This window comes from Callorhinus ursinus, unplaced genomic scaffold (assembly GCF_003265705.2).
Source record: "Callorhinus ursinus isolate GAN/ISIS: 27379988/994484 unplaced genomic scaffold, GSC_fseal_2.0 scaffold43, whole genome shotgun sequence".
Taxonomy (NCBI): Eukaryota; Metazoa; Chordata; class Mammalia; order Carnivora; family Otariidae; genus Callorhinus; species Callorhinus ursinus.
In genome coordinates this window covers 11,610,225-11,633,595 of record NW_027397105.1, presented here as the reverse complement: position 1 = coordinate 11,633,595, position 23,371 = coordinate 11,610,225, and the positions used below count along the sequence as shown (strand labels likewise).

The following is a 23,371-nucleotide window of genomic DNA, read 5'->3' as shown; positions in this document are numbered from 1 at the left end:
CCGATCCCACAGGTGTTTTACCCCAAGGACAGCTACAGCCACCCTGTGCAGCTAGACCTCTTGTTCCGGCAGGTGAGGTCTTCTTTTCCCTTTCTGCCTCAGTGTACTCATCAGGGCAATGGGTACGTAGACTAGCTGTCTGCAGATTTCGCTTCCGTACTCTCGGATTTGGGGTCCTTGACCACAGTGAGGATGGGAAGCTGTTCTACTGAATTTCCCACCCTCATGGACAAGGTCAGTAAGCCCACAATTTGATTTAACCAGACACACCGTTTGTCTGAGCTAGGTGGGCCTCAGAAGTCAGATCCCAGCCCCAGCAAGCAGAGGAGGAAGCTAGGGCCCAGGAAGGGCGGCATGGGTTGTAGAAGAGAGGAGGAAGGAGGGGGGCCTTTGTAAATGGGATCTGATTCACACAGATGAGCCCGCTGCTGCAGAAATAGGACCCTCCGCGTTCCCACTCCCACTAGAACAGTCCAGCCTGGGCTCCCAGCTGGGGGAGTCTCACCAGCCACCCGCATTGCGGCCCATTCCCACAGATCCTCCATGACACGCTCTCCGAGGCCTGCCTGCGCATCTCCCAGGACGAGAGGCTGAAGATGAAGGCCCTGTTTGGTACCGTAGGGGGCGGGAAAGGACACGGATGGGGCAGCCAGCTAGAGTCAGGCCAGTGCTTTCCCAGAGGGAGATCGGGGCCGACAAACCCAGCCCCGTTTGCCTCCCGGACAGCCCTCCTGGCTCTGCTTCTGGCCTCTTCCATGGCTAGGTGCCAGGCCGCGTTCAGTTTTGCCTGACACACAGTGTGGCCCTAGCCATCCTGTCTGTCTGTGTAGACACTGAGAACACGCTGTTCCAGTACCTTCTTGCCGGGTGTCAGCCTCCCTCCCTGCAATGTGGGCTGGCAGGGGAGGAGGAGGGAGGGTTCTGACCTGACCCGGCATCCCTTAGCCCAGAACCAGCTGGACACACAGCGGCCCCTGGCAACGGAGAGCGTGAAGCGGGCCGTGGTCAGCACCGCACGCGACAACTGGGAGGTCTACTTCTCCCGCCTCTTCCCCGCCACGGTGCGAGCCCCCTGCCGGCCCCCCCACCTCACCCAGGGGCTTCAGGGAGGAGGCTAGAAGACTCTCATGTGTCCCTTATCCCCGCCCCAGGGCAGCGTGGGCACCGGTGTGCAGATCCTAGCCGTGTCCCACACAGGCATCAAGCTCCTGCGGATGGTCAAGGGCAGCCGGGAGGCTGGCGGGCAGCTGCAGGTCCTGCGCACGTACAGGTGACCGGCAGGCGAGACTGGGGCTGGCTGGAGACGGGCGTGGACCGGCAGAGTAGCATCTCCTCCCCCACTTTCCCCAGCCAACCGCCGAGAGCCTACGATGTGCCAGGCTCCGTGCCAAGCCCTTTTAAGCAAGTCCATTTTACAGACGGGGAAACTGAGGTTCGGTGAGAGAAGTGGCTTGTCTCAGGTCACACAGCCAGGAAGCGGATGAGCTAGAAGCCCACTACCCTGTCCTGCCTCTTAGACTATACCCCAGCCCTGCCCTCCCCACTGCACAGTGGGGGCGTCTGGGTTGTGAAGAGCCGAGTTTTGTTGCAGCCGGGAAGGGCAAGGGTGCTCTGGCATAAGACGTCGCTGAGTCCTTGGACCCCTCCCCTACCAGCAGCCCCTTTTGTTGTCTGTCACGCAAGGACAGGGATAGAGTCTCGCTTATTGGTCGCGTGAAAGCCCCTTGCTTTGAAAGATGCAGAGAATTTGGTCAGTGGGTGAAAGAGATACATTTGTGTGAGCGAGATCTGGGAGGTTGGATTAAAAAGCAAGCAAACAAAATGGAGCACGGCAAAGGGTAGTGAGGGCTGGATGGAGTGTGGGTTCACAGGGTGCTAGGAAATGAGCGGGAGCCATAAGCAGGATGGGGAGGGGATGCTGCGCGAGCTCCCCGGGTCCCATGGTGGCAGGTGGCAGGGGGCTTGGGTGGAGCTGGGCTTTGGGAGCGGTACCGGGCAGCAGCAGGGGAAGCAAGATGGGTAGGGAGGGAGGCGCCCTCCAGCCAAGGAGCCCTGCCTTCATGCCACTTTCCCGTTCTCCAGCTTTGCAGATATCCTGTTTGTGACCATCCCCTCCCAGAACATGCTGGAGTTCAACCTGGCCAGCGAGAAGGTCATCCTCTTCTCAGCCCGAGCTCACCAGGTCAAAGCCCTGGTGGACGACTTCATCCTGGAGCTGAAGAAGGTCAGGGTCCTCCTACGGATGCCCCTTCCTCAAGGGGCAGGGGGCGGAGAACAGGGCTCTCCTGCACCGTGGACACACCAGCCGCACCTGCCTGGGAAGCATGGATGCCAGTGTGCGTGTGTGCGTGCATGTGTGTCCACAGACTTTTGTCATCTTTCAGGCCTTTCCATAGGCCGTGCTGCCTTCCACCTGGGACACCTGTTCCCACTTTTGCCGGCTCCTTCAGAAGCCTTTCCTGATGCCCTCATCACGGGTGTCACAGCACCCCCCTGCCCCCGAGCTCCAGGGCGAGTGCCCCCCTCGGCCTCCCGCAGCCTCCCTTCCTCCCGACTGGGTAGCCTCAGGCCCAGCAGCTGGCCTCAGTGGGGCAGCCTCGGTGAGGGATGGGATGGCTAAGGCCTATACATGTGCCCTGACGGCCACCTGTGTTCATCGGACCCCTGACTCCAGCCCATTACAAGGCCACCCCTTCGACTTGCATAGCGTCCTTCCCTCTCACACCCACGGAATGGTCCCTCCCCCAGGAGTCAGGGAGGAATGGCTGTAGATGAGAGGAGCCGGGGCATGGCCCCAGGCTTCTGGGAGGAGGGGGATGGGACCGCAGCCCCTCACCCTGCCCCTGGCGACCCAGGACTCGGACTACGTGGTCGCGGTGAGGAACTTCCTGCCCGAAGACCCCGCGCTGCTGGCCTTCCACAAGGGCGACATCATCCACCTGCAGCCCCTGGAGCCGCCTCGAATGGGTCAGGGCCGTGGGACACAGTGGGTACGGGACGGGGATCTGGGCCAGGGGGCCTCCCTGGCAGCTGCTGACATCAGCTCGACCCCCAGGCTACAGTGCCGGCTGCGTTGTCCGCAAGAAGGTCGTGTACCTGGAGGAACTGCGGCGCAGAGGCCCCGACTTTGGTGGAGACCCCCGGATCCCCTCCCAGCCTCCAGTGCTCCCAAACCCAGAAACCCTAAACAGTTCCTCCTGGCTTCATGCACTCACGCTGCACATGCTCGGTGGGGCTTTCTCGGTGCCCCAGAGGGGTCTGGCCTGGCCAGGCCTCCTCAGGCACCTGCTGCGGCCCAGTCAGTTCCTTCTGGTGGCCCCTAGCCCAGACCTCTGTCTGCATATTGGGCTGAGGGGTCTCTGTGTTAGTGTCCCCATGTGTGTGGCCTGGGTCTCTCTCTCTTTCCGAGAGTCTACAAGCACCGTTTTCTACTCTGCCTCCCACTGAGGGAATGCCTTCCCTTTCCCTGTGTCCTTGTCTGCAAATAGGCTCCATGGCATGCCTCCCTCACAAGACCCTGGGGCAGGGGCAGGAAGGTGCTCGAGTATTTCCTAGAGGGGCCCCTTAATCCCGAGGCGAGACCCCTCTGTTTTGTCTCAGACCCCTTAACCTGCGCCCTAGGCTGGAGGTTCGGGACCATCCACGGGCGCGTGGGCCGCTTCCCTTCGGAGCTGGTGCAGCCTGCAGCCGCCCCCGATTTCCTACAGTTGCCAGCCGAGCCGGGCCGGGGCCGGGCCGCCGCCGTGGCCGCTGCCGTGGCCTCCACAGCGGCTGCGTGGGAGGTGGGCCGCCGGAGGGAGGTGAGACCGGCAGGGCCCGCCAGGGGGCTGAGACAGCCGGTGCAGGCAGACAGGAGCAAGGTCAGCCAAGGGTGTGGCCAGTCCCAGGATAGGGCGAACCTGGTAGGGCTAGCCAGATGTGTGACCCACAGGACGTGACCAGAGATGGTTGGAAGGTGTGGCCAGATGGGGTCGGGATGGTGGGGGTCAGCGGAAGGATTGTGATGAGACCCACGGGGCAGGACCAGCCTGGGGGCCAGTAGGGGTGGGGCCGGGCAAATGGGGCGAGGTCAGGCGTGTGGAATGGAGCTAGCGAGGGGTGGGGTGAAGTAAAACTAAGGAGCGAGAGAGGGAGGATCAGCCACAACCAAGCGGCTGTGGCTGCCAACCCTAGGCCGAGATGGGGGGCGTGGCCAGGTGCCTCAGGGGGCGGGGTCAGCTGGGCCCGTGGGAGGTGTGACCAGGCGGAGGGTGCCGGGACTACTGAGGGGGGGTGGGTCTAGGGGGGTGGGGGCTAGGCCAGCCTGAGAGGGTCTGGGCAGAGTCAGCCTGGGGTTGGGTGTGGCAGCTATGAATGTGACCAAGTGTGGCAGGACAGGACCTCTTAGCTCTGGCCCCTCTGCAGGGTCCCCTGGTCAGGGCTGGCCCCCCTGACCGAGCAGAGGACAGCCTGACGCTCCCCCCGTACTCGATGCTTGAGTTTGCCCAGAAGTATTTCCGAGACCCACAGAGGAGACCCCAGTGAGTGGTGGCCCCACCCCTGGTCCCCACTCTGAGGAAGGTCCTTCTGGGGCTCCTTGCAGCCATCCAAGTGGGGACACCCCACTTCTGATGGGGGGGGATGAGAAACCACCCAGATGTGAGGTCCACCTGCATGCAGCCTCCGCTTCCGGGAGCCTTCCTGCCTGGTTGACAGTCGTCGGGTCGAGAACATTCTGGGCGGAATGGGGATGTAGCCGGAGGCTCAGAGGCGAGACTAGTCAGTAGTGCCTGTCTCCTGTTGCAGGGATGGCCTCAGGCTAAAATCCAAGGAGGGTCGGGAGTCCAGAACCTTGGAAGACATGCTTTGCTTCACCAAGGTGTCCAGCCCCAGGCCTGTTTCCCCATCTGTAAAATGGTGATGCAAGAGCCCCCCTCCCAGGCCCCTCAGGCGAACAGCCTGGTCCTCGGTGGGACCCCTCCCAGCTCTCAGCACCCCGAGGGCCTGATTCCCCCCAGCGGCAGCATCTGTCCCCATTGCCAGACAGGCCTGGCCACCTCTTCTGTGATGTGGACTCTCCTGTCATAAGACGGGAGGCACCACCTGGCCCTCCTCCTTCTGACTTGTCCTTCCGCCGTCATGACACAACCCCCCCCCCCACAGACCCCACTCCAGGAATCTCTCATCGAGCTCAGCGACAGCAGCCTCAACAAGATGGCCACCGACATGTTCCTAGGTGTGGGGGTGGGATGGGACTGCGGCCAGGGCCCGGGGGCCGGGTGGGATCCAGCACTGTGTGACCCTGCTCCTCTCCCCCCCGCCCCCCGTCCTAAGAGTCTTCCCCTCCCCACAACTCAGACCTGGGGCCCCATTAAAGGAAGAGGAGCCACCAGCTGCCTCGGGCCGTACCCTCCCAGGGATGGACCCAACCTTGGGGTACCCTGGGGTGAGTGGGCAGCTGGGGTGTCTGGTGGCCTGAGTGGGACGAGTGTTTCCTATAGCTGTGATGAGGTTCATGGGCGATGCTCCGCTGAAGGGCCAGAGTGAACTGGATGTGCTTTACACCCTCCTGAAGGTCAGTTCCGCAGACAAGAGCCAGATGCTCCCTTTCCTGCTTGTGTGGCTCTCGGTTTCCCCATCTGTCAACCAAAGTTGCAGGACCTGGCGGGGCGAGGCGGCGGTGGGGGGGGACCCAAAAGGGAGTCCATCCTACAGGTGGGGAAGGGGCTGGGGAAGGGACACCAGGCCTTTCTCCAAGTGCACACCCTGTTCTGTGCCCGGTGTGTGGCACGGGCCCTGGCCTGCCCTCCTCCAGCTGTGTGCGGACCATGAAGTCATGCGGGACGAGTGTTACTGCCAAGTTGTGAAGCAGATCACGGACAACACCAGTACCAAGCTGTGAGTGAGCTGGGCCTTTACCTCTGCCCCCTAGTCCCCATGCTGTGTCCCTGCTCCAGGAGGGGCCGGTGCAGCCTCTCGCCCCCCACCCGGGTCTTCCCTCCTGATTCTCTCCCCGCTCATCATTTTCCTCATCCAGTCGACAGAGCACATGGGCTTGGAATTGCTCAGCCGCTGCCGAGCCTCGCTTTCCTCATCCGTAAAATGGCAGTGATAAGGTGTAAGTCCAGGATCTTGGTTTCAAGTGACAGAAGCCCCATTCAAGCTGGTTTAAGCAAAAGAGGGTTCAGGTGACTGAAAAGCCTAAAATATAGCTTCAGGCATGGCTGGATCGAGGTGTCATTGGGAACAGGCTTTCTATTCTAGTCTTGCTTCTCTGTGTTGATAGCATTCTTAAGTAATATCTCCCATCCACTGGAACGATGCCAGCTCTGGGGAGACATTTTTCAGCTCAGTACTCTTAGGGAAAGCAAGATGGACCTGATGTTGTAGCAAAAATTGCCAAATCCAGTCTTTTTGGCTTGAGTTGGTCCCGTGCCCATCCCTGAACCAACCCCCATGGCTGGAGGATACGGAGTTTGACTGACTAGAACTGGGTCAAATTTTCATCCCTCAACCCATCACCAGATCCAAAGGAAGGCCGAACTCTAATTGGCCAGACCTGGATCAACTAACCATCCCTAAACCAATCACTGTGGCCAGGGGGCTACAGTGTTCTAGTTGGCCAGACCTGGCTCCCATGCCTGGTGCCAAAGCACGGTGACCTAGAGAGGAGTGGGTGCTTTCTTAAAGGAAGCCCAAGTGCTGTCCCCAGACCCCAGTGGTCCCCACAAATGAAACCTCACCCGCGGGGCAGGGTGAAGGTGAATGACTGTGTCTTGCACAGGACCGACACACAGCAAATGGCCAGCATGGGATGCTCTTGTTACCACTGGGTCCACCCTCCCGTCCCCATCCAGCTTACCTCCCCGACTCGCTCTCTATCCCCCCCCCAGTAGTTTTAGAAGCACTCGGCATATCCTCCTGCCCCTTCCCAGCCCCTGGCCCTGCCTGCCACTACCTGTGCCCAGCCCCGGTGCGTTCCTCTTGCCCTCCTTCGAGGACCTCCTCCCAGGAGCCTCCCCAGAGAGATTCTACCCGGAGAATACTCGGGTTTTTGTGCACATCTGGCCTGTCCTGTCAGGGGGCCTCGTCGCCTTCTCTCCCCGTCTCCCACCCTGGCTTCCCAAGCAGAATGTACCTCGTGCATGGCTGTGGGGCGCCCCCGCCCCCCTCTCCTTGGCCGGGGAGCACCCTCAGCAAACAGGAGCTGCCTGAGAGTTGGAGACGTCCAGCCGCATCCCAGGAGACTCCTGGCGCGGCACCCCAGGGCTGCGGGCACCTGTGATGTGGCCCCGTGTGCGTGTGCCCTCAGGGACAGCTGCCTGCGAGGCTGGAGGCTGTTCTACATCATGGCTGCCTACCACAGTTGCTCCGAGGTCCTCCAGCCACACCTCGTTCGCTTCCTCCAGGACGTGAGCCGGACTCCAGGCCTGCCCTTCCAAGGTGAGGGGCCAGTGAGTGGTGACCCCGGGTGGTGAGCACGTGGAAGGGACTTCTAGGTGGGCCGAGTGGGAGGAGCAAAGTCCTGGAGGTGGGACTGTGTGGCATGTGGGAGAAGGAAGGAGGCAGCAGGGGCCTGGAGTGCCGGGGGAGGCCCTGCTTCTCTCTCGGCCATTGCGAATCCACAGGGGTCTTGAGTGGGTCTGGGCAGGCGTGAGACCCAGCTGGTGGCGGGGTCTCAGCCTTTCCCCCCTTGGAGTCTGGGGGAAAGGGGCCAGGCCTCAGCCTCACCCCGACCCTTGTTGCCAGAGCAACCCCTGGGTTCCCCCTAAGAAAAAGGTCATCATGGCAGTCATGAAGGAGATAGGGCACCTCACTTTGCCCGCCCCCGAGTCCTCCTCTTTGATTCAGTTAACATTCCCAGACCCTGAAGTGAATAGACCCAGCTCCCCCGCAGGGAAGGGCTCCCAGACCCGTGGAGGCAGCAGGATGTGCCCAGAAGTCTCACCTCCATCTCCTCCCCAGAGCAGAGCAAGGGCACTCTTTGACCCTGAGAAACAGACGGTGCAGTCTTCTGCACCAGGCTCCGGGTGAGGGAGGGTGGTTGGCAAGGGGGTCCCGGCTGGCGGGGGGACATACCCCCCGGGCAACAGCTGGAGGTGACAGCTATTTTCCAAGGCTCATAGGTAGCCAAGGGGACTGTGGGCTAGGCAAGAGGCTTTAAGCACATGGGACGTGGGGGTTTGAATGCAGCTCTTATACTGCAGCGCTCAGCCTTGGGCAAATCCCTGCCTCTCTCGGGACTGTTTCCTCAGCGAACACATGGGAGAGGAAATGCCCCGTAGGTTGTGGAGAGAAAGCAGTGGGCTTGTGGCTGGTGGCCGGAAGAGCCTCTTTCTTGCGCTGCCTACCCTGGGCAAGGCCTTGACACCCCGTCTCTGCAGGTATTGCCAAGGCCTGCGAACAGAATTTGCAGAAAACCTTGCGCTTCGGTGGCCGCGTGGAGTTCCCCAGCAGCATGGAGCTTCGGGCCATGTTGGTGAGCGTGGGGTGGGGTCAGGAGGAGCGTGAAACAGGAGCCCCGCCCAGAGACCCTGTGGGCACTCAGCGTTCATGAGTGTTCCTGCCCACGCCGGTCCAGAGCCCCTTGGCTTGGGGACTTCCATGGCCGGGGACAACTGCTGGCCCAGATCCCAGGACCCGGCCTCTCTCATCTCCTCCCCTCCCTCTGTCCCAGGCGGGCCGCAGTTCCAAGAGGCAGCTCTTTCTTCTCCCCGGAGGCCTTGAACGCCATCTCAAAATCAAAACGTGCACTGTACGTGAGGGACTGTTTCTGGCAGGCAGGTGCTGGAGGGGTGGGGACACCCCAGTCTCTGGGATGGGCCCCCACGTGCGCTGAGCCCTGCAGGGCACGACTTATGTCTCAGGGAAGCAGAGCGAGTCTCAGAGAGGTGAGGGGTCGTACTGCCAAGAAAGAATCTGAACCCTGAGTCTCTCAGACTCCAACAGCTGTGCTCCTTCCCTGCATGAGGCCGATTCTCAGAGGATTGTTCGTGTACCTGCAGAAGGCCCGAGGAACTCTGTGCTTGGCTTCCCAGGGCCTGGGCCGACTGGGAGGATGGAGATCGGCTCAGCTGGCCCAGCCTCACCCTTCCCTCCCTCCAGGTGGCCCTGGACATGGTGGAAGAAATCTGTGCTGAGATGGCTCTGACACACCCTGAGGCCTTCAGCGAGTATGTCATCTTCGTCGTCACCAACCGAGGTGAGCGGCCAGGAGGACCAGGGACGCTGGGCCCAGCCTGTAAGGCCCAGGTCAGATGCCACTTCCTTCAGGGAGCCCCGGGCTGCCATGCCTAAGAACTTTTCTGTGCACCGAGCACCCCCAGCTCTGGACGTTGGTCTTGCCTACCAGAACGGAAGCTCATGGAGGCCAGCGGCCTGCTCAGCGGGAGCCCGTGGGCCCTGCCCTCAAGCAACTCACATCCTGGGAAGTTTCCTTGAGTAGACCCTGGCTTCTGGAGCCCCCCCGTCTCTCAGCTGTAACAGTGGTCCCGCCCGGCCCTTCTCACGCGGCCCAAAGCTCCTTCCGTCTGCGGCCCACTCTAGACCACAGTCTTGCCTCCTGACCCCCGTGGTCGGCCCCAGCCACCTGCACCCAGCTCTTGTCGCTGCCTGGGCTCTGAACTGTGTGTCCTCAGCCCTGCCTGCCCGGGTCCAGCTAAGACGGGGGGGTGGGGGGGTGGGCAGTGGTAACAAAATGGTCCTCATAAGTGACATTTATGGACCAGATACGGTGTCCTAGGCACAGTTCAAAGCATTTTAATTGTAAAACTCCTTTAAGTCCGGCAGCAACCCTATGAAGTAGAGACAGTGATCCGCCCCATTGACAGGGAAACTGAGGTGCAGGGAGGATGAATAAGTTTCCTACGGCTGCTATAACGAATTACCACATATTTCGTGGCTTTAAAAAACAACACAAATGTATTATCTTAGAGTTCTGAAGGCCCCAAGTCCTGAAATGTCAGCAAGGCTGGCTCCTTCTGGAGGCTGTAGGGGAGTACCCCTTTTCTTGCCTTCTCCAGCTTCTAGAGGCCCAACCGCACCCCTTGGCTCCCAGCCCTTTCCTCCATCTTCAGAGCCAAGAGTGTAGAATCTTCAAACCTCTCTCTCTCTCTCACCTTCCGACCTCTCCTTCGGAGAACCATTGAGATGACATCAGGTCCACTTCGATAATCCTGGATAATCTCCCCTTCTCCAATTTCTTAATTTAGGCACATCTGCCAAGTCCCTTTGCCAAGAAGGCAAACATATTCACAGGTTCTGGGGAGTAGGGTATGGACCTCTCTGGGGAGGGGGTCCATTATTCAGTGGAGGTTACGGGATTTCCCCAAGGTCACACCGTGGGGATTTGAACCCGGGCAGTCTAGCCTCAAGAGTCTAGACTTTGTCATCATGTCACCACACCCCCTCTTTGGTAAAATGTTACTGAAGACGTGGGATGGGGGGCAGAAAGGTCAATGCAAGAAGGCAAAACTTAAACCTCCCTCACAGGGCGCCTGGGTGGCTCAGTTGGTTAAGCGACTGCCTTCGGCTCAGGTCATGATCCTGGAGTCCCGGGATCGAGTCCCACATCGGGCTCCCTGCTCAGCGGGGAGTCTGCTTCTCCCTCTGACCTTCTTCCCTCTCATGTTCTCTCTCTCTACCATTCTCTCTCTCAAATAAATAAATAAAATCTTTAAAAAAAAAAAAAACACCTCCCTCACAGACTCAGACCCCCCTCATTGCCAGGCCTCAGTCCTCCCGACTCCCCAACCCATTCCAGGAGCTGGGCAAGGGGTCTCTCCTGAGGGAGTTCTGTAGAAAGGCACCCGTGGGTCTCATGATCTGTGGCCTGTGGTGCTTCTCCCCGTCCCCAGCCTCCTCTGGAAAGGGGCTGGGTTTCCTCGGAGCATAACCCAGGGCACTTTCTGAGATCTAGGTAGGCTGTAGCTTGGACTGGAATTATTCCCAGCTCTGCTCATCAGCATTCTGCAGACACAGGGCACCCTGTGCCATACACATGCTCCCCTTTAGGAAGGACTCCACATGCTGGAGCGGGAGGGGCCTTGCCCAGGCTCTGCAGCCACCCCTGGCTCTCCACAGGCCAGCATGTGTGCCCGCTCAGCCGCTGTGCCTACATCCTGGACGTGGCCTCGGAGATGGAGCAGGTGGATGGTGGCTGCATGCTCTGGTTCCGGCGTGTGCTCTGGGATCAGCCACTCAAGTTCGAGAATGAGCTCTACGTGACCATGCACTACAACCAGGTCAGCACATGTGGTCCACTCTGGGGTTTTGGAACCTTCCACACACCCCTGTGCGAAGTCAGACTGGGCTCTGAACTGTGCCAACAGCCTTGGCATCTGAGGCCTTCCCAGCTATAGCGACTCTTGGGTGCATGCTCAGTTTTCAGAATCCCCGGCCCACTGGCCGTTCCTGAACGCTGCAATGCAGATGTCCACGACACTCTTCCTTGGCCACTGTGGGGACTCCCGTGTGGCCTTCAGGGCCACGGCCCTCCCCGCTCACCCTCACATGCCTCTCAGAGTTCCCCAAAGCCCAGGAGGGTGGCCGGCCGCCCCAGCCCAGAAACGAGCGGGAGCGGAACTATTAAAATTGCGTGTGTTCACGTCTTCCTCCGAGAAAGCGTGAGCGTAGGCCTGCCTGCAGCCCCTCATCGGGAATTCTCCCCCGCAGGTCCTGCCCGACTACCTGAAGGGCTTGTTCAGCAGCATGCCAGCCGGCCAGCCCACCGAGCAACAGCTGCAGCAAGTGTCCAAGCTGGCCTCGCTGCAGCACCGGGCCAAGGACCACTCCTACCTGCCCAGTGTGTGAGCACCTGCCACCTGTTGGCGCACCCTGTTCCCCCCCCGCCTCCCCCCCCCCCCAGCGGGCCCTTCCAGGCCCCAGCACTCCGCTCCTGCACCCGTGTCTGCCAAGCTGGCTGGGAAGGTTGGGGGGGGGCGGGGCTGGTCCTGGCCCTGGAGCCGAAATCTTCCACCACCCAGTGTGAGCTGGGACTCAGCCTCCTTCTGCAACACTTTGCATCTGGTGGCTCTTCAGAGCTCAGAGAAAATGGAACGATAAAAAAGCTTTGGAGAGGCACAAAAGCACAGGTCTCTGTGGCCATGCAGAAAGATTTGGCCGCAGAAATGTTCATTGCGGTACCGCAACCCCAATCCCCAACAATAGGAGATTCTTTAAATAAATCCCAGGTGTCAGGCACCCTTTAAACTGATGTCCCCGGGGCGCCTGGGTGGCTCAGTTGGTTAAGCGACTGCCTTCGGCTCAGGTCATGATCCTGGAGTCCCAGGATCGAGTCCCGCATCGGGCTCCCTCCTCGGCGGGGAGTCTGCTTCTCCCTCTGACCCTCTTCCCTCTCGTGCTCTCTATCTCTCATTCTCTCTCTCTCAAATAAATAAAAAAATCTTTAAACTGATGTCCCCGAAGAGGTGATACATCAGTCATCCTAAGACCTTTGGTCTCAGAACATTTTTACTCTCTTAAACATAGGACCCCAAAGAGCTTTCGTTTATGTGGGTCGTACTTACAGTATTGAAAATTGAAACCGAGAAACAACTTAAAATATTTGTTTGAAAAATAAGGATGATGTATTAAACAATATAAATAACTATATAATAATTGTAGTTCTAAAAACACGTGAGAAGCAGTTATAAGTCAAGCAACGTAAATTATGTGCCGATACAAACAACTTCTAAAAAACAACAGTATTCTGCTAAAAAATCTAGTGAGGAGAGTGGCACTAGTTTACGTTTTGCCCATCTCTTTACCAACTGGCCTAACAGAAGACCAGCTATGGCTGGTCAGATGTGCTTGTGCGGTGAGCTGGGATCTCACAGGCCATGTGGCCTCCGGCAAATTCCACCTGTGAGAGCACCAGAGGGGAAAAGGCTAAGTAACATCTTAGCTCCTAACGTTATTGGGGAAATGGCTTTGACCTCCCAGGCCCTCGGCCACACCCTGAGAAGCCCTTGGTATGAATAATAGTAAGATAACGTAGGCAGGTACGCCGTCTGATGTCCAGGAGCTCATAATGTGGTAAGAACCGCGTACGTAAAACTCTTTTTATGTTCCAATTTTAGGCAAAAGGCCAAGGAAGCACATACAGCTATAATCCCAATCCTGGGGGGAAAAAAAAAATCACTGAGTTTTACTTTTTGGAAGGCATTTTGCGTCCATTATCTCAGCTCATCTTTATTTTCCGCCTTATAGACAAGGAAATTGAGGCCCACAGAGGTGACAGGGCTTACTGAAGCTTACCCAACTAATAGGTGGGGGAACCAGGATCCAAACAGAAGGGACTGGAGTAGGGGCTCTGTTGGCCCAACGGGTCCAGCCTGGAGCCCCGCGCTTCTCCACTCCAGGCTCTGACCCGCTGCTGGTGGTCACTTTGCCCCCCACCACCACATTTCCCCCACCCTAGTGCGTCTCACCCCTTGGCCTGGGCTTCCCCTTGGGGATTGGGGCTACAAAGGACTAACCCACCTTGGGTTCAAGCCTCGGCCCCCTAGTTCACTCAGTCACCGTGTGACCCAGGGCCCGTCAGGGAACTTCTCGAAGCCTCAATCCCCTCATCTCAGGCAGGGAGCTTAGTGGTAGGGGCCACGGTCATGGAGCCCCTGCCATGGACCAGGGCGCCGAGTGAGCACACTTGACAGGCAGCATTTAGTCATCCAGGGAGGTGCAAAGATCACGTCGGTTTGGCCTAACACCTGCCCCGCAGTGAGGACGACTGAGCGCGTGCAGGGCACGTGTGACAGTGGGCACTCAGGCCCGCTCTTCCCTCCACACGCAGGCGAGAGGTGCAGGACTACATCCCGGCCCAGCTCTACGGCACCCTGGCCGGCTCGGCCTGGCTCAACCTGCTGGGCCAGCACCGGCAGCAGACACAGGCGCTCAGCCCCCACCAGGCCCGTGCCCAGTTTCTGGGTAAGCGCCTGCGGCTGGGGCAGATAAGCGAGGGGCGCTCCTGGAGGGTGGGGAGGGGGGCACTTTTTTCTTTGCACAAAGTCATTTTCGGTGCTAGCCCAGCCGAGCACCTGCCTGGAGAGAACATCTTTCTAAAATGTTCACCAAGGCACCACCGAGGCTCTGCGCGGCCCTGGGCAGATGGGGGGGGGTGCTGGAGAGGCGGGAGGAGCCCCGGGGTGAGGACACGTACGCTGGACGCAGCCTCCGAGGGAGGACGCAGGCTGCCGGCTGACCGGCCGCCCCTCCTCTCCCCACCCCAGGCCTCATCAGCGCCCTACCCATGTTCGGCTCCTCCTTCTTCTTCGTCCAGAGCTGCAGCAATGCCTCGGTGCCAGCCCCCTGCATCCTTGCCGTCAACCAGAACGGCCTCAACTTCCTCAGCACCGAGACCCACGTGAGTGGCCGGAGCCTGGCCCCGCCCCGGCCCCGCCCCCTGCCCGCACCACCTCCGGGGGCTGAGCTGGGCCCCGGTGGAAGCCAGCCCCAGCACACCGCAGGCACAGGCTCTGGCCCGCTCTGAGCCTCACGTGCCCGTCCGGAACATGGGTATAACAGCAGAACCCACCCGATGGGGCTGTGGTGCAGGTCAGCCGCGGTAGGCACTCACATAAATAGCGCACAGGGCCAGACACTGATTCTTCGCCGGTCCGGAGGCCCGACGCCCGAGAGCAGTTGGGTTTCCCCCGAGGCCTCTTTCTTGGCCTGTAGATGGCCGCCTTCTCCCTCCTTCCTGGCCTTTTCTCGGCATACACATCCTTGGTGTCTCCGTCGTGTGCAAGTTCCCTCTTCTCCTTAAGAACACGGGTCGGATTTGAATTGCGCCCACCCTGACGGTCTCATTTCAACTTCGCTTCCTCTTTTCAAGGCCTTGTCTCCAAATACACTCACACTCTTGAGGGACGGGGCGTTAGGACTTTATTGGAGGTGATTCTAGGAGACACTGGAGTGAGGAAGTGAGACCAGGAAGGGACGTCTCACACAACTTGGGAACACACCTTCTGGAAGGGTGTGTGAGCAGCAAGCTCCCCCTGTGGGAACTGGCGCTCAGCCCCATGTTGGGGGTGGGCACTGGAGACAGCCTGGAACACGCCCCTCGAAGGATGCCCTCTGTTCTGGGGGCGAGGGAGCTGGGGTGTCTGCCCACCTTGTCGCGCTCTGTCACTAACTCCCATTGCTCTGGCTTTCTGTGCACGGGCTTGGGCTTTGTTCCTGGGGGCAGAAAGAAAGCTCCAGACAAAGAGGGGCAGATGTTAAGAAGTAGCTTTGATGGGAAGGTCGGGGCACCACCACTGGCACCTACTGTACCCCTAGCACCCAAGGCTTCAGAACAGTGCCCGGCACGCTGTAGCTGGGTGCATCTGTATTTGTGGAATCAGTTTCACAGGTGAGGAAACTGAAGTCCAGAGAGGTAAAGCGACTTGCCCCAGGTCACCCAGCAAGTCCTAGGGAACTGGTACTCCAGCCCAGGAGTCCTGCCTCCTATGGATCTGATCTGCAGGGGAGAGGTAAGGGTGGGTGAGACTGTCCCACCCACAAGCCTATCTCCTCCCCTCTCCCTGTAGGAGCTGATGGTGAAGTTCCCCCTGAAGGAGATCCAGTCAACTCGAACCCAGCGACCCACGGCCAACTCCAGCTACCCATATGTGGAGATTGCACTGGGGGATGTGGCGGCCCAGCGCACCATGCAGCTGCAGCTGGAGCAGGTGGGTCTAGCCCGGGTACCCAGGCCTTGTCACCCAGCCCCTCCCTCCTTCATTCCACCCACCAGGCTCTCTGCTGGGCCTGGCTCCAAGGTAGGTCCACGGTGCCCCAGGGAGCATCCATCCAGGCCAGTGCTGGGGACAGAGCTAACTCAACTAACCCAACTGAGCATACAACTGTAGGTCATTCGGGTGGTCTCCCAATGAAGCATCTTAGTGGTAGGCTCATGGGAAAGGGCCCAGGTTATTTGCAGAATGTTGAGGAGTTTGTTGGGGAACTGGGGAGACACAGCCAGGGCAGGGAAGGTCTGAAAAGTCCTTAAATGTCAACCTAAGAATCCGGGACATTCCCCTGAGGGCACTAGGGAGCCACAGAAGGTTGGTGAGAGGGCAGGGACACAAGTTTGAGGAAGCTCACCTGGACTGAGGCTTGGAAGACGAATGGTGAGGCGTGGGATTGAGGGTGAGAGGGTGGGGTCCTCATGTGACAGAGAAACTGAGGTCCACCTGCCCTGTATCCTCCCATATTTTAGCACCTGTGGCTGCTTCTTAAAAGGCATGGCTGACCTCTAGACTCCCGTCCAATTCTCACACCCCTGGGGAGAGAAGATTGAGGCCCAGGGAAGGTGTGGGACCAGGACTAGGGCCTACACATGTCTGCCCTTGCCAGCCTTCCACAGCCCCTCAAGATCTGGGCCTAGGACTGGCCCCCACACCGGGGCCTGCCTTGGAGGGGCCCACCTCCCGGGGCAAGAGGGAGGGACTCCCACCGCCCTAGCCCTGCCTCTGAGGGACACAGAAGAGCCCTTTTGGCTCCATGTACCTCTTGGAGAGCTGCAACTCAGGACCAGGCCCCCCAGTCTGCTTCCCACCGCACCCCAGTTCTGCGCCTGCCAAGCTCACCCCTAGTCCTGGCCTTACTTTCTGGCCTGGCCTGCTTCCCAGAACCTTCCTCTCTGAGCTCACACCACAGTGAACCTACCTTCTGCTCCTTCTTGGGCTCCTTTTCTGCTGCCCCCTCCCCTGGGTGATGTCTAACTGTTGCCGAGTCTGAGCCCCGAGCCCCGAGCCCCGCACTCTTTCTGGCCCCGAGGCAACCGTGCCTGCTGTGACAGCCCCCATGTTTCTGTCTCCTGCCCTGACCCCTCATCATCTCCCCTGGAGACCCACAGGCCTTACTTCAGAACCCTCCCAGGCACTCTCGGGCCCTAACCCAGGGGCCCTTTTCATCCCTGTTGCCTCCTCTCCGGCCTCTGCTCTCACCCCCTCACCCTCTGCTTGCAGCCCTGGCCTCTTCCAGCTCCCTGATGCCAAGCTTGCCCTCACCTCTCTGCCCCAGGCCCTTTGCACTCACTGTTCCCTCTTCCCCAGTTCGATCCAGGGCTCTCCCCCTCCTTCCCTTTATTTGGGTGGCAGCGCAAGCATCACCTCTTTCCAGAAGCTTTCCCTGACCCTCCTCCCTGATATATTACTATCTTCACTTTGGTAGACCTCCTTAGGGCTTGCAGATCAGTTACTTGTTTACATATTGTCTGTTTCCCCCACCAGAATGCCAGCCCCAAGAGCCCAGCTCTGTGTCTGTTTTGTCTACGTTGTGTCCAAAGCACAGCACCTGGCGTGTAGTACATACTCAGAAAGTGGTTGGTAGGATGGATGGTTGGATGGGTCCTCTTTGGCTTTTCCACTTCCTTGCAGACCCCCAACCCCTTTGTGCTGCCACCTCTGCCTCTGGCATGTTTGGGGGGGCGGCGCATTCATTCATTCATTCATTCATTCAACATGTAACCACTGAACATCTCTACGTAGCAGGCTCTGCACTGGCTACAGGGAAACTGAGGTCACTGTGACCCTCTCAGCTCTGGCCCTCACCGAGCCCCAAGTCCAAAGAATCTCTCCAGTAGCCCACGATCAGTGCTGAGAAGGCTGTAGCCGAGCTTCCCGGGATGTAGTCAGTGAGGGCTTCCAAAAGGAGGTGGTGCTGAGTATTGCGGCAGTGCAGCCGACAGACCTAGGTCCCCGTCTCGCCCACCTCTGATAGGCTGCATGAGGGGATCTCAAGGCGCCCCACTTCTTACGGAGCTTCAGTTTCCACACTTGTCAAGTGGGGCCACGGCTCCAGGGAGGCCTCGCATTTTGCACGTGGGTGGGAGGGTTGGCTGGAGCATCGGCTGGAGGGGACGATGCCCATCATGCATGCCCTGATCTCATCCCCAGAGGGGGCCCCCAAGCGTGGGGCAGGTGCCGCTGATATCAGCACAGATCGCTTTGGAGTGGGGCCTTGGGCCTCTTACCTCCTGGGTTCAAGTCCCCACCAACTACCTACCAGCTTCGAGGTCTGGGGCAAGTGGCTTCAGAGTTCTGGCCTCAGTTTCCTCGCCGGTGGAATGGGGTGTGAAAGTGTCTGCCTCGTAGGGATACGGTGCGGACAGGAAGGGGAGGGTAAGCTGCAGGAACCTTCCGGGCGGTGCATGGTACACAGTCACGGCTCAGCCCCTGTCCTTTCTCTCAGAGCAGCTCCCGTGGCCCCTCGCAGATCCCTGCGGGCATGCCCCCGCCACCTGTGGTCTGAGAACCACCCTCAGGTGGACTTTCCACAATTCTCTGCCGCCTCTTCCTCCCCACCCCATCTGGGAGCCCTGAGGCTGGCCTGTGGCTTATTCTCTGCCCTGGGTGCCCCGTGGTAACCATGGCAACACATCACTAGACACTTACCACTTATCGACTAGGCTCATTTTTTCCATTTAAAGGGTTTCCATGTAATAAAATCTCACAGAATCCTCCCCGCAGCCTTTGAGGCAGGCCCTGGGAAACCGAGACCCTACTGATGAGGCCGCTGAGGCTCTTGAGAGCTGAAGTCACCAGCCCTAGGTCACACTGGTCACACGCAGCAAAGGTGGCAGATGCGCCTGGTCTCCTGCTTACTGACCCCTTCCAGCCGGGAGGTGGGGACAAGGGTGGGACCCGCCAGTCCTCTCCCAACCACATCTCACCCCAAGGGGAGAGCTGGGGGAGTGTCTCTGGGCGCGTAGACTCTCACCATCTCTCCTGCAGGGCCTGGAGCTGTGTCGGGTAGTGGCTGTGCACGTGGAGAACCTGCTCAGTGCCCGTGAGAAGCGGCTCACGCTGCCCCCCAGCGAGATTACGCTGCTGTGACCCAGCCCGGGGGCCCTCCAGCCGCCCTCTCCCAGAAGGCTTGCTGTGTGGCCCCAGGGAGGTACTGGGCCTCTCTGGGCCAGTGACCTCTGGAAGGGGCCAGACCCTTGGTAGGGAGACCAAGAGGTGGTAGGACGAATGACCTAACTTCCCGGGAACCCAAGACGACAGATGCAGAGTTGGGATGGAACAGCAGTGTGCGAACTTGGGTCAGATAACAGGAGGAACTTCCAAAGGCTGGCCCCTGGGGCCTGGCCCCAACTCGCCCCTGTAGCAGAGAAGCCCCACACCAATGGCCTAGTCAAACTGGACTCTGCATTTGCTTTACCGCGGGTCTGATGTTCAAATCTGCTCCAGCTCCACATCTCAGCCCCTCACATGTCCTCCTTGAGTGCTCCCCGCACTGCTGCTCAGCTTGGATTTCTGATGCTTGGTCTTGTCTGTGCACATAAAGGGTGTGCCCGGCAGCCATTCCTCCCTCCACACAGTTGCTGAGTAGCTGGAAAAGCAGCCTAAGGGAGGAGACAGGAATTGGGAGGCCCAGCTGAGCCCCTGACTCACTGCCCGTGAACAGAGTATCTAGCAGAGACCTGTTCTTCTCTCTCCCTGCAGACCCGTCCCCCCAACTGCACACTCCTTAGGTAGCCCCAGCCCCAGCCCCAGGTCCCCATCACTGGATGGCTCACACAAGGTTGGAGGGGGGTATAGTGGAGGGAGAGAGAAGTTTCACGTCAGGGTCTGGGGAGGAAGCAATCTGGCAAAGGCTTCCCAGAGAATGGGACACAGGGGTTGGGTTTTGAGGGATGGGTTTAGGCATTTGCTGGGAATAGATGGAGGGGAGGGGAGTGAACATTCCAGAGAAAACAGTGTTCATTCCATATTGTATCCCCCAGAGCCTAGGACAATGCCTATCACAGAGTAGGCACTTGAACAACGCTTGTTACGTGGGTGAAAGGATAAATAAATAAATAAATGTTGATGAAAAGTGCTGGTACTTTGGGGAACTTGGGGAGGAGGGAGGTACTAGGCTTGGGAGAAGGCTGGACAGGTATCTGAGGGCCTAAGTAGCTGGAGCCATGGTGCCTGAGGACAGATGTATTTACTCATTCCACACCTATTAAGCACCTACTGTGTACTAAGCAAATGCCAAGACCTGGGACTTGCTCACAGTGAAAGCACTATAAACCACGACAAGATCTGTGAGTGGCGTTAGCTCGGTGATGAGGGAAGGGAACAGCATGTGGGCATTGCTCGTGGAGGACTTGAGACTGAAGAGGCCAGCAGGGGTGGATGGAGTCAGGCTTGCAGGCTACACTAAGGATTTAGGATTTCATCCCAAGAGTCATGCGGAGCCTTCGAAGGTTGTTCAGTGGGAGAAGGGTTGTAGTCTGCTCATATCAGACTTTGAAGAGGTCATTTCGACCACAAAGCAGAGTGAACGTTGGGGACGGGGAGGCCAAAGTGGGAGCTGCTGTCATGTCAGCCGGGAAACTCTGTGGTGTGGACACTGCTGGTGGTGACAGGCGGGGAGAAGTTGGTATCTCTAGGGAAGCAATCAGGCTGTCCTGAGACAGGGAAGGTCAAGAAAGAGCCCTTCACACATAGGCCACGGGGCTGTCCCGCTTTCAACACTCGGGGTGGCATCCCCTGAAGCAGCCCCACTGAGAGAAATCCAGTGCGTGTAGCTGATTTGGGAAGTGAGGGAAATGGAAAAGGAGCCAGAAAGAGTGCGTTTTCCATCAGGCTACCCCTGCTGCAGTCACTCTGCCCAGGTGAGAGGCGAGAGGACTTCTGGGTTTCAGAATCTAGGTGGGCCTTGTGAGTACGGCCCCTTGGAAGTGGCTCCTCGAGGTTGAGCTGCCCTCCTGATGCGCATGGAACTGAGAGGAGCCTTCCAGCCCATCCCTGGCCAGGCTGCAGATCTATGAGCTGGAAAGGTGACTGAAGCCTACGTTTTGGGGGTGGTTTGCCACATAGCATCGGACAACCCAAACACCAGAGCTTTGGGATTTCAGAACCTAGCAATTCAAGCCCTTGTAAAAGGAGGTCACAATCCCCAGAAGGCAGAGTGGAGAGTCAGGTGTGACAGGAGAGTCAGACCCTGCCCTGTCCTTCGGGCACCGTAGGGGTACCACACTAGGCCCCTCTACCTGGGCCAGGACCTAGAAAGACAGGAACTCCAGGTAAGTGTGGGGAGATCCAGAGCAGAAGGGACCAAGCTTCAGGGTTCCCAGCCGAGCGTGTGGTGAGAACAATACAGGAGAAAGGTCTAGGTGGCCTGGGAGCCTGAGACAGTCAACTGGTAAAGGCTTGAGGTCCCAGATGGGTGTGGCAGGATGCACCATATTTGGGCAACGAAAAGTAACCAGAAGGACTTCATTGCATCCCCTATGTGGGACAAGTGGCTAGACTTGGTCAGGTTCTGGTGTCCACATAACTCCCCTTGCTGGTTCCCCCTGCTTAGGGGTGCTGCCTGTTGCCCAGAGCCCACAAGCCTATTAAGAGAATCCTCGCTTGGTAGTTGGAAGGCTGTGGAGCCAGCTGATAAGCTGTGTGGCCTTTGGCAAGCCCCTTGCCCTCTGTGAGCCTCTGCTTCCTTCTTTGTATACTGGAAGCACTGACAGAAGTCTTAGAGCAAATACTTCCTAAGGGACCATCATTATGTCCAGCATAGGATACAAATGGATGTCCGGGGTGGGGGAAGACTTTTTTTTCCTTTAAAAAGCTAATTCTCACCAAGTTTTTACTCTGCACCAGGCATTGTACATACACTGACTCATTTAACCCTCAAAGTACCCCCAGTGAGGTGAGTACTATCATCACCATCTTATATACGGGAAAACTGAGGCCCACAGAGTTATGAAGCAGGTAACCACCAAGTGACCTAGCCAAGATTCGAACATAGGCAGGCTGGCTCCACAGTCGGTGTTGTCTCTCGCTGAGGCTCAGAGAGGGGAGGGCTCTGGCTCCAGAAGAATCAAGAAGGAGGGCACCGAAACTTTGGATGGGGGGGTGTCTGGGATGGGAGAGGCTGTTGAGACCCCTAGAGAAGAGGTGATCTTCCTTTTTGCCTGGGTGAGGGGAGCTGGGCGCCGCACAGGAGTCTCTGGATTTTCTCACGACTGTGATATGACCTCCCTGTCAAGCAGGTGTGTGGGCAGAATCTAGTGCCCCCCATGTTAGAGGGCAGTTTAGAGGTAGGTGGGTGCGGGGCTTCTGAAGGGCCTGAGCCCTCACAGGCCAATTGCTCATTATGCAGGCAAGGGGTCCCTGCCCAGGCGCTCACACAGCACGGCCGAGGCGGGACTGAAGCCGGAGCCCTGGCCACCTGACCACAGCCTTGCCCACTGGCCGCCACCTCACTAGCTGCAGCTGCCTTCCTACCGCCGCCACCACCACCTGCGCCCACTACGCCGCGTCGGAAAAGGGCAGGAGCCAAACTTACTATAGGCTTCGTGCCTGCCCCATTTTCCCCTGCACCTGCTGCTTCTTGGGAAGGAAGGTGGCCCGGCAGGGAGCTTGGGGACGGCTCTGGAGTCCCAGGTGTCCAGGATTCCCCATCTCACAGGCCCTGCCGGCCTAGCCTTGCCCAGCAACGACACAACCCACACCTCCCAACAGGGACTGGCAGGTCCTTCGGTTTGGAAACTGAGACCCTGACTAGAGGTGTGCAGTCCCCTCTGCTTAACAGACATGACCTCGTTTCGTTCTCACAGCTAACCAAATGTGGGGGTACTAAGGTTATTCATTTTACAGACCAGAAGACTGAGGTTGAGAGAGGGTAAGTCCCTTGCCCAGGGTCCTACAGTCCGTCGGGAGGTCCAAGATTCAAACCCATGTCGGTCAGTCTGGTGCTTTGGCAAGTTGGGGGGCGGGGGCGGCAGTGGAGGGGATGCAGAGACACACGGGCTGGGAGCAAAATGGCCAGGGAGGTGAGGCTGAAGGCAGATGCCAAGGCCAAATCACGAAACCAAAGATGCATTTCATTTCACTGAGTATCTGGGAAGGCTGCTGGGGAGGTGAGCGGAGCCTCAAAAAATCAAAATGGAGACGGGTGGAAGGAACTGGCATTTCAGGAGGAAGAAACAGCTTGGGCGAGGGCCAGGAGGTGTGACAGAGTGTGTCTGAGCGAGACTGGCGCTCAGAGTTCGTGGAGAAGGGAGAGGAGGCGAGGCCCGAAAGGTCTCAGACAAAGGCTCTGAACGCCAAGCAAAACAGAGGAACTCGATCCTGGGAGCCCCGGGGGGTTCTCGCGAAGAACCCCCAGCTGGGGACCCGCCCCTGCGCGGAACCGCCACGCCTTTGCCCACGCCACCACCCTGTCCAACCGCACTGCTTCAAAACTTTGGAATTGTCCCTAGTAACTAGCTAAAGTTTTGCCTTCGCCGTGAGCCTACTCGTCCCCCTGAGTTTCCTTCCGTCGTTCCCGAAGAGGAGCCCCTATACCCATCTTTAAGACCCGAAGGAGAACCGACGCCAAACCCCCGCGCGTCCCGCGGCTGCGCACGCGCCCGCCGCCACCGGGACGTGACTCGTGGAACGTCCACTCCGGGCGGCGGGGAGGCGGCGGG

At 58.8% G+C, this 23,371-nt stretch overlaps 1 protein-coding gene across 1 annotated transcript in view; it reads left to right on the top strand.

The window, feature by feature from the left end:
- The window catches only part of MYO15A (myosin XVA), a 51,053-nt gene extending 30,984 nt beyond the window's left edge, over window positions 1-20,069 (top strand). Inside the window, exons 43-65 of the mRNA XM_073881802.1 lie at window positions 13-72; window positions 537-612; window positions 946-1,061; window positions 1,152-1,270; window positions 2,083-2,224; window positions 2,856-2,967; window positions 3,056-3,130; window positions 3,622-3,800; window positions 4,405-4,520; window positions 4,786-4,858; window positions 5,143-5,215; window positions 5,481-5,554; window positions 5,795-5,877; window positions 7,292-7,422; window positions 8,364-8,458; window positions 8,657-8,734; window positions 9,085-9,181; window positions 11,062-11,222; window positions 11,653-11,786; window positions 13,772-13,905; window positions 14,208-14,341; window positions 15,510-15,650; window positions 18,699-20,069. Coding sequence (XP_073737903.1) covers window positions 13-72; window positions 537-612; window positions 946-1,061; window positions 1,152-1,270; window positions 2,083-2,224; window positions 2,856-2,967; window positions 3,056-3,130; window positions 3,622-3,800; window positions 4,405-4,520; window positions 4,786-4,858; window positions 5,143-5,215; window positions 5,481-5,554; window positions 5,795-5,877; window positions 7,292-7,422; window positions 8,364-8,458; window positions 8,657-8,734; window positions 9,085-9,181; window positions 11,062-11,222; window positions 11,653-11,786; window positions 13,772-13,905; window positions 14,208-14,341; window positions 15,510-15,650; window positions 18,699-18,800 — 2,505 coding nt within the window. The 3' untranslated portion in view covers window positions 18,801-20,069. The remainder of the gene's footprint in view (window positions 1-12; window positions 73-536; window positions 613-945; window positions 1,062-1,151; window positions 1,271-2,082; window positions 2,225-2,855; window positions 2,968-3,055; window positions 3,131-3,621; window positions 3,801-4,404; window positions 4,521-4,785; window positions 4,859-5,142; window positions 5,216-5,480; window positions 5,555-5,794; window positions 5,878-7,291; window positions 7,423-8,363; window positions 8,459-8,656; window positions 8,735-9,084; window positions 9,182-11,061; window positions 11,223-11,652; window positions 11,787-13,771; window positions 13,906-14,207; window positions 14,342-15,509; window positions 15,651-18,698) is intronic.
- Window positions 20,070-23,371: the final 3,302 nt, after the last annotated feature.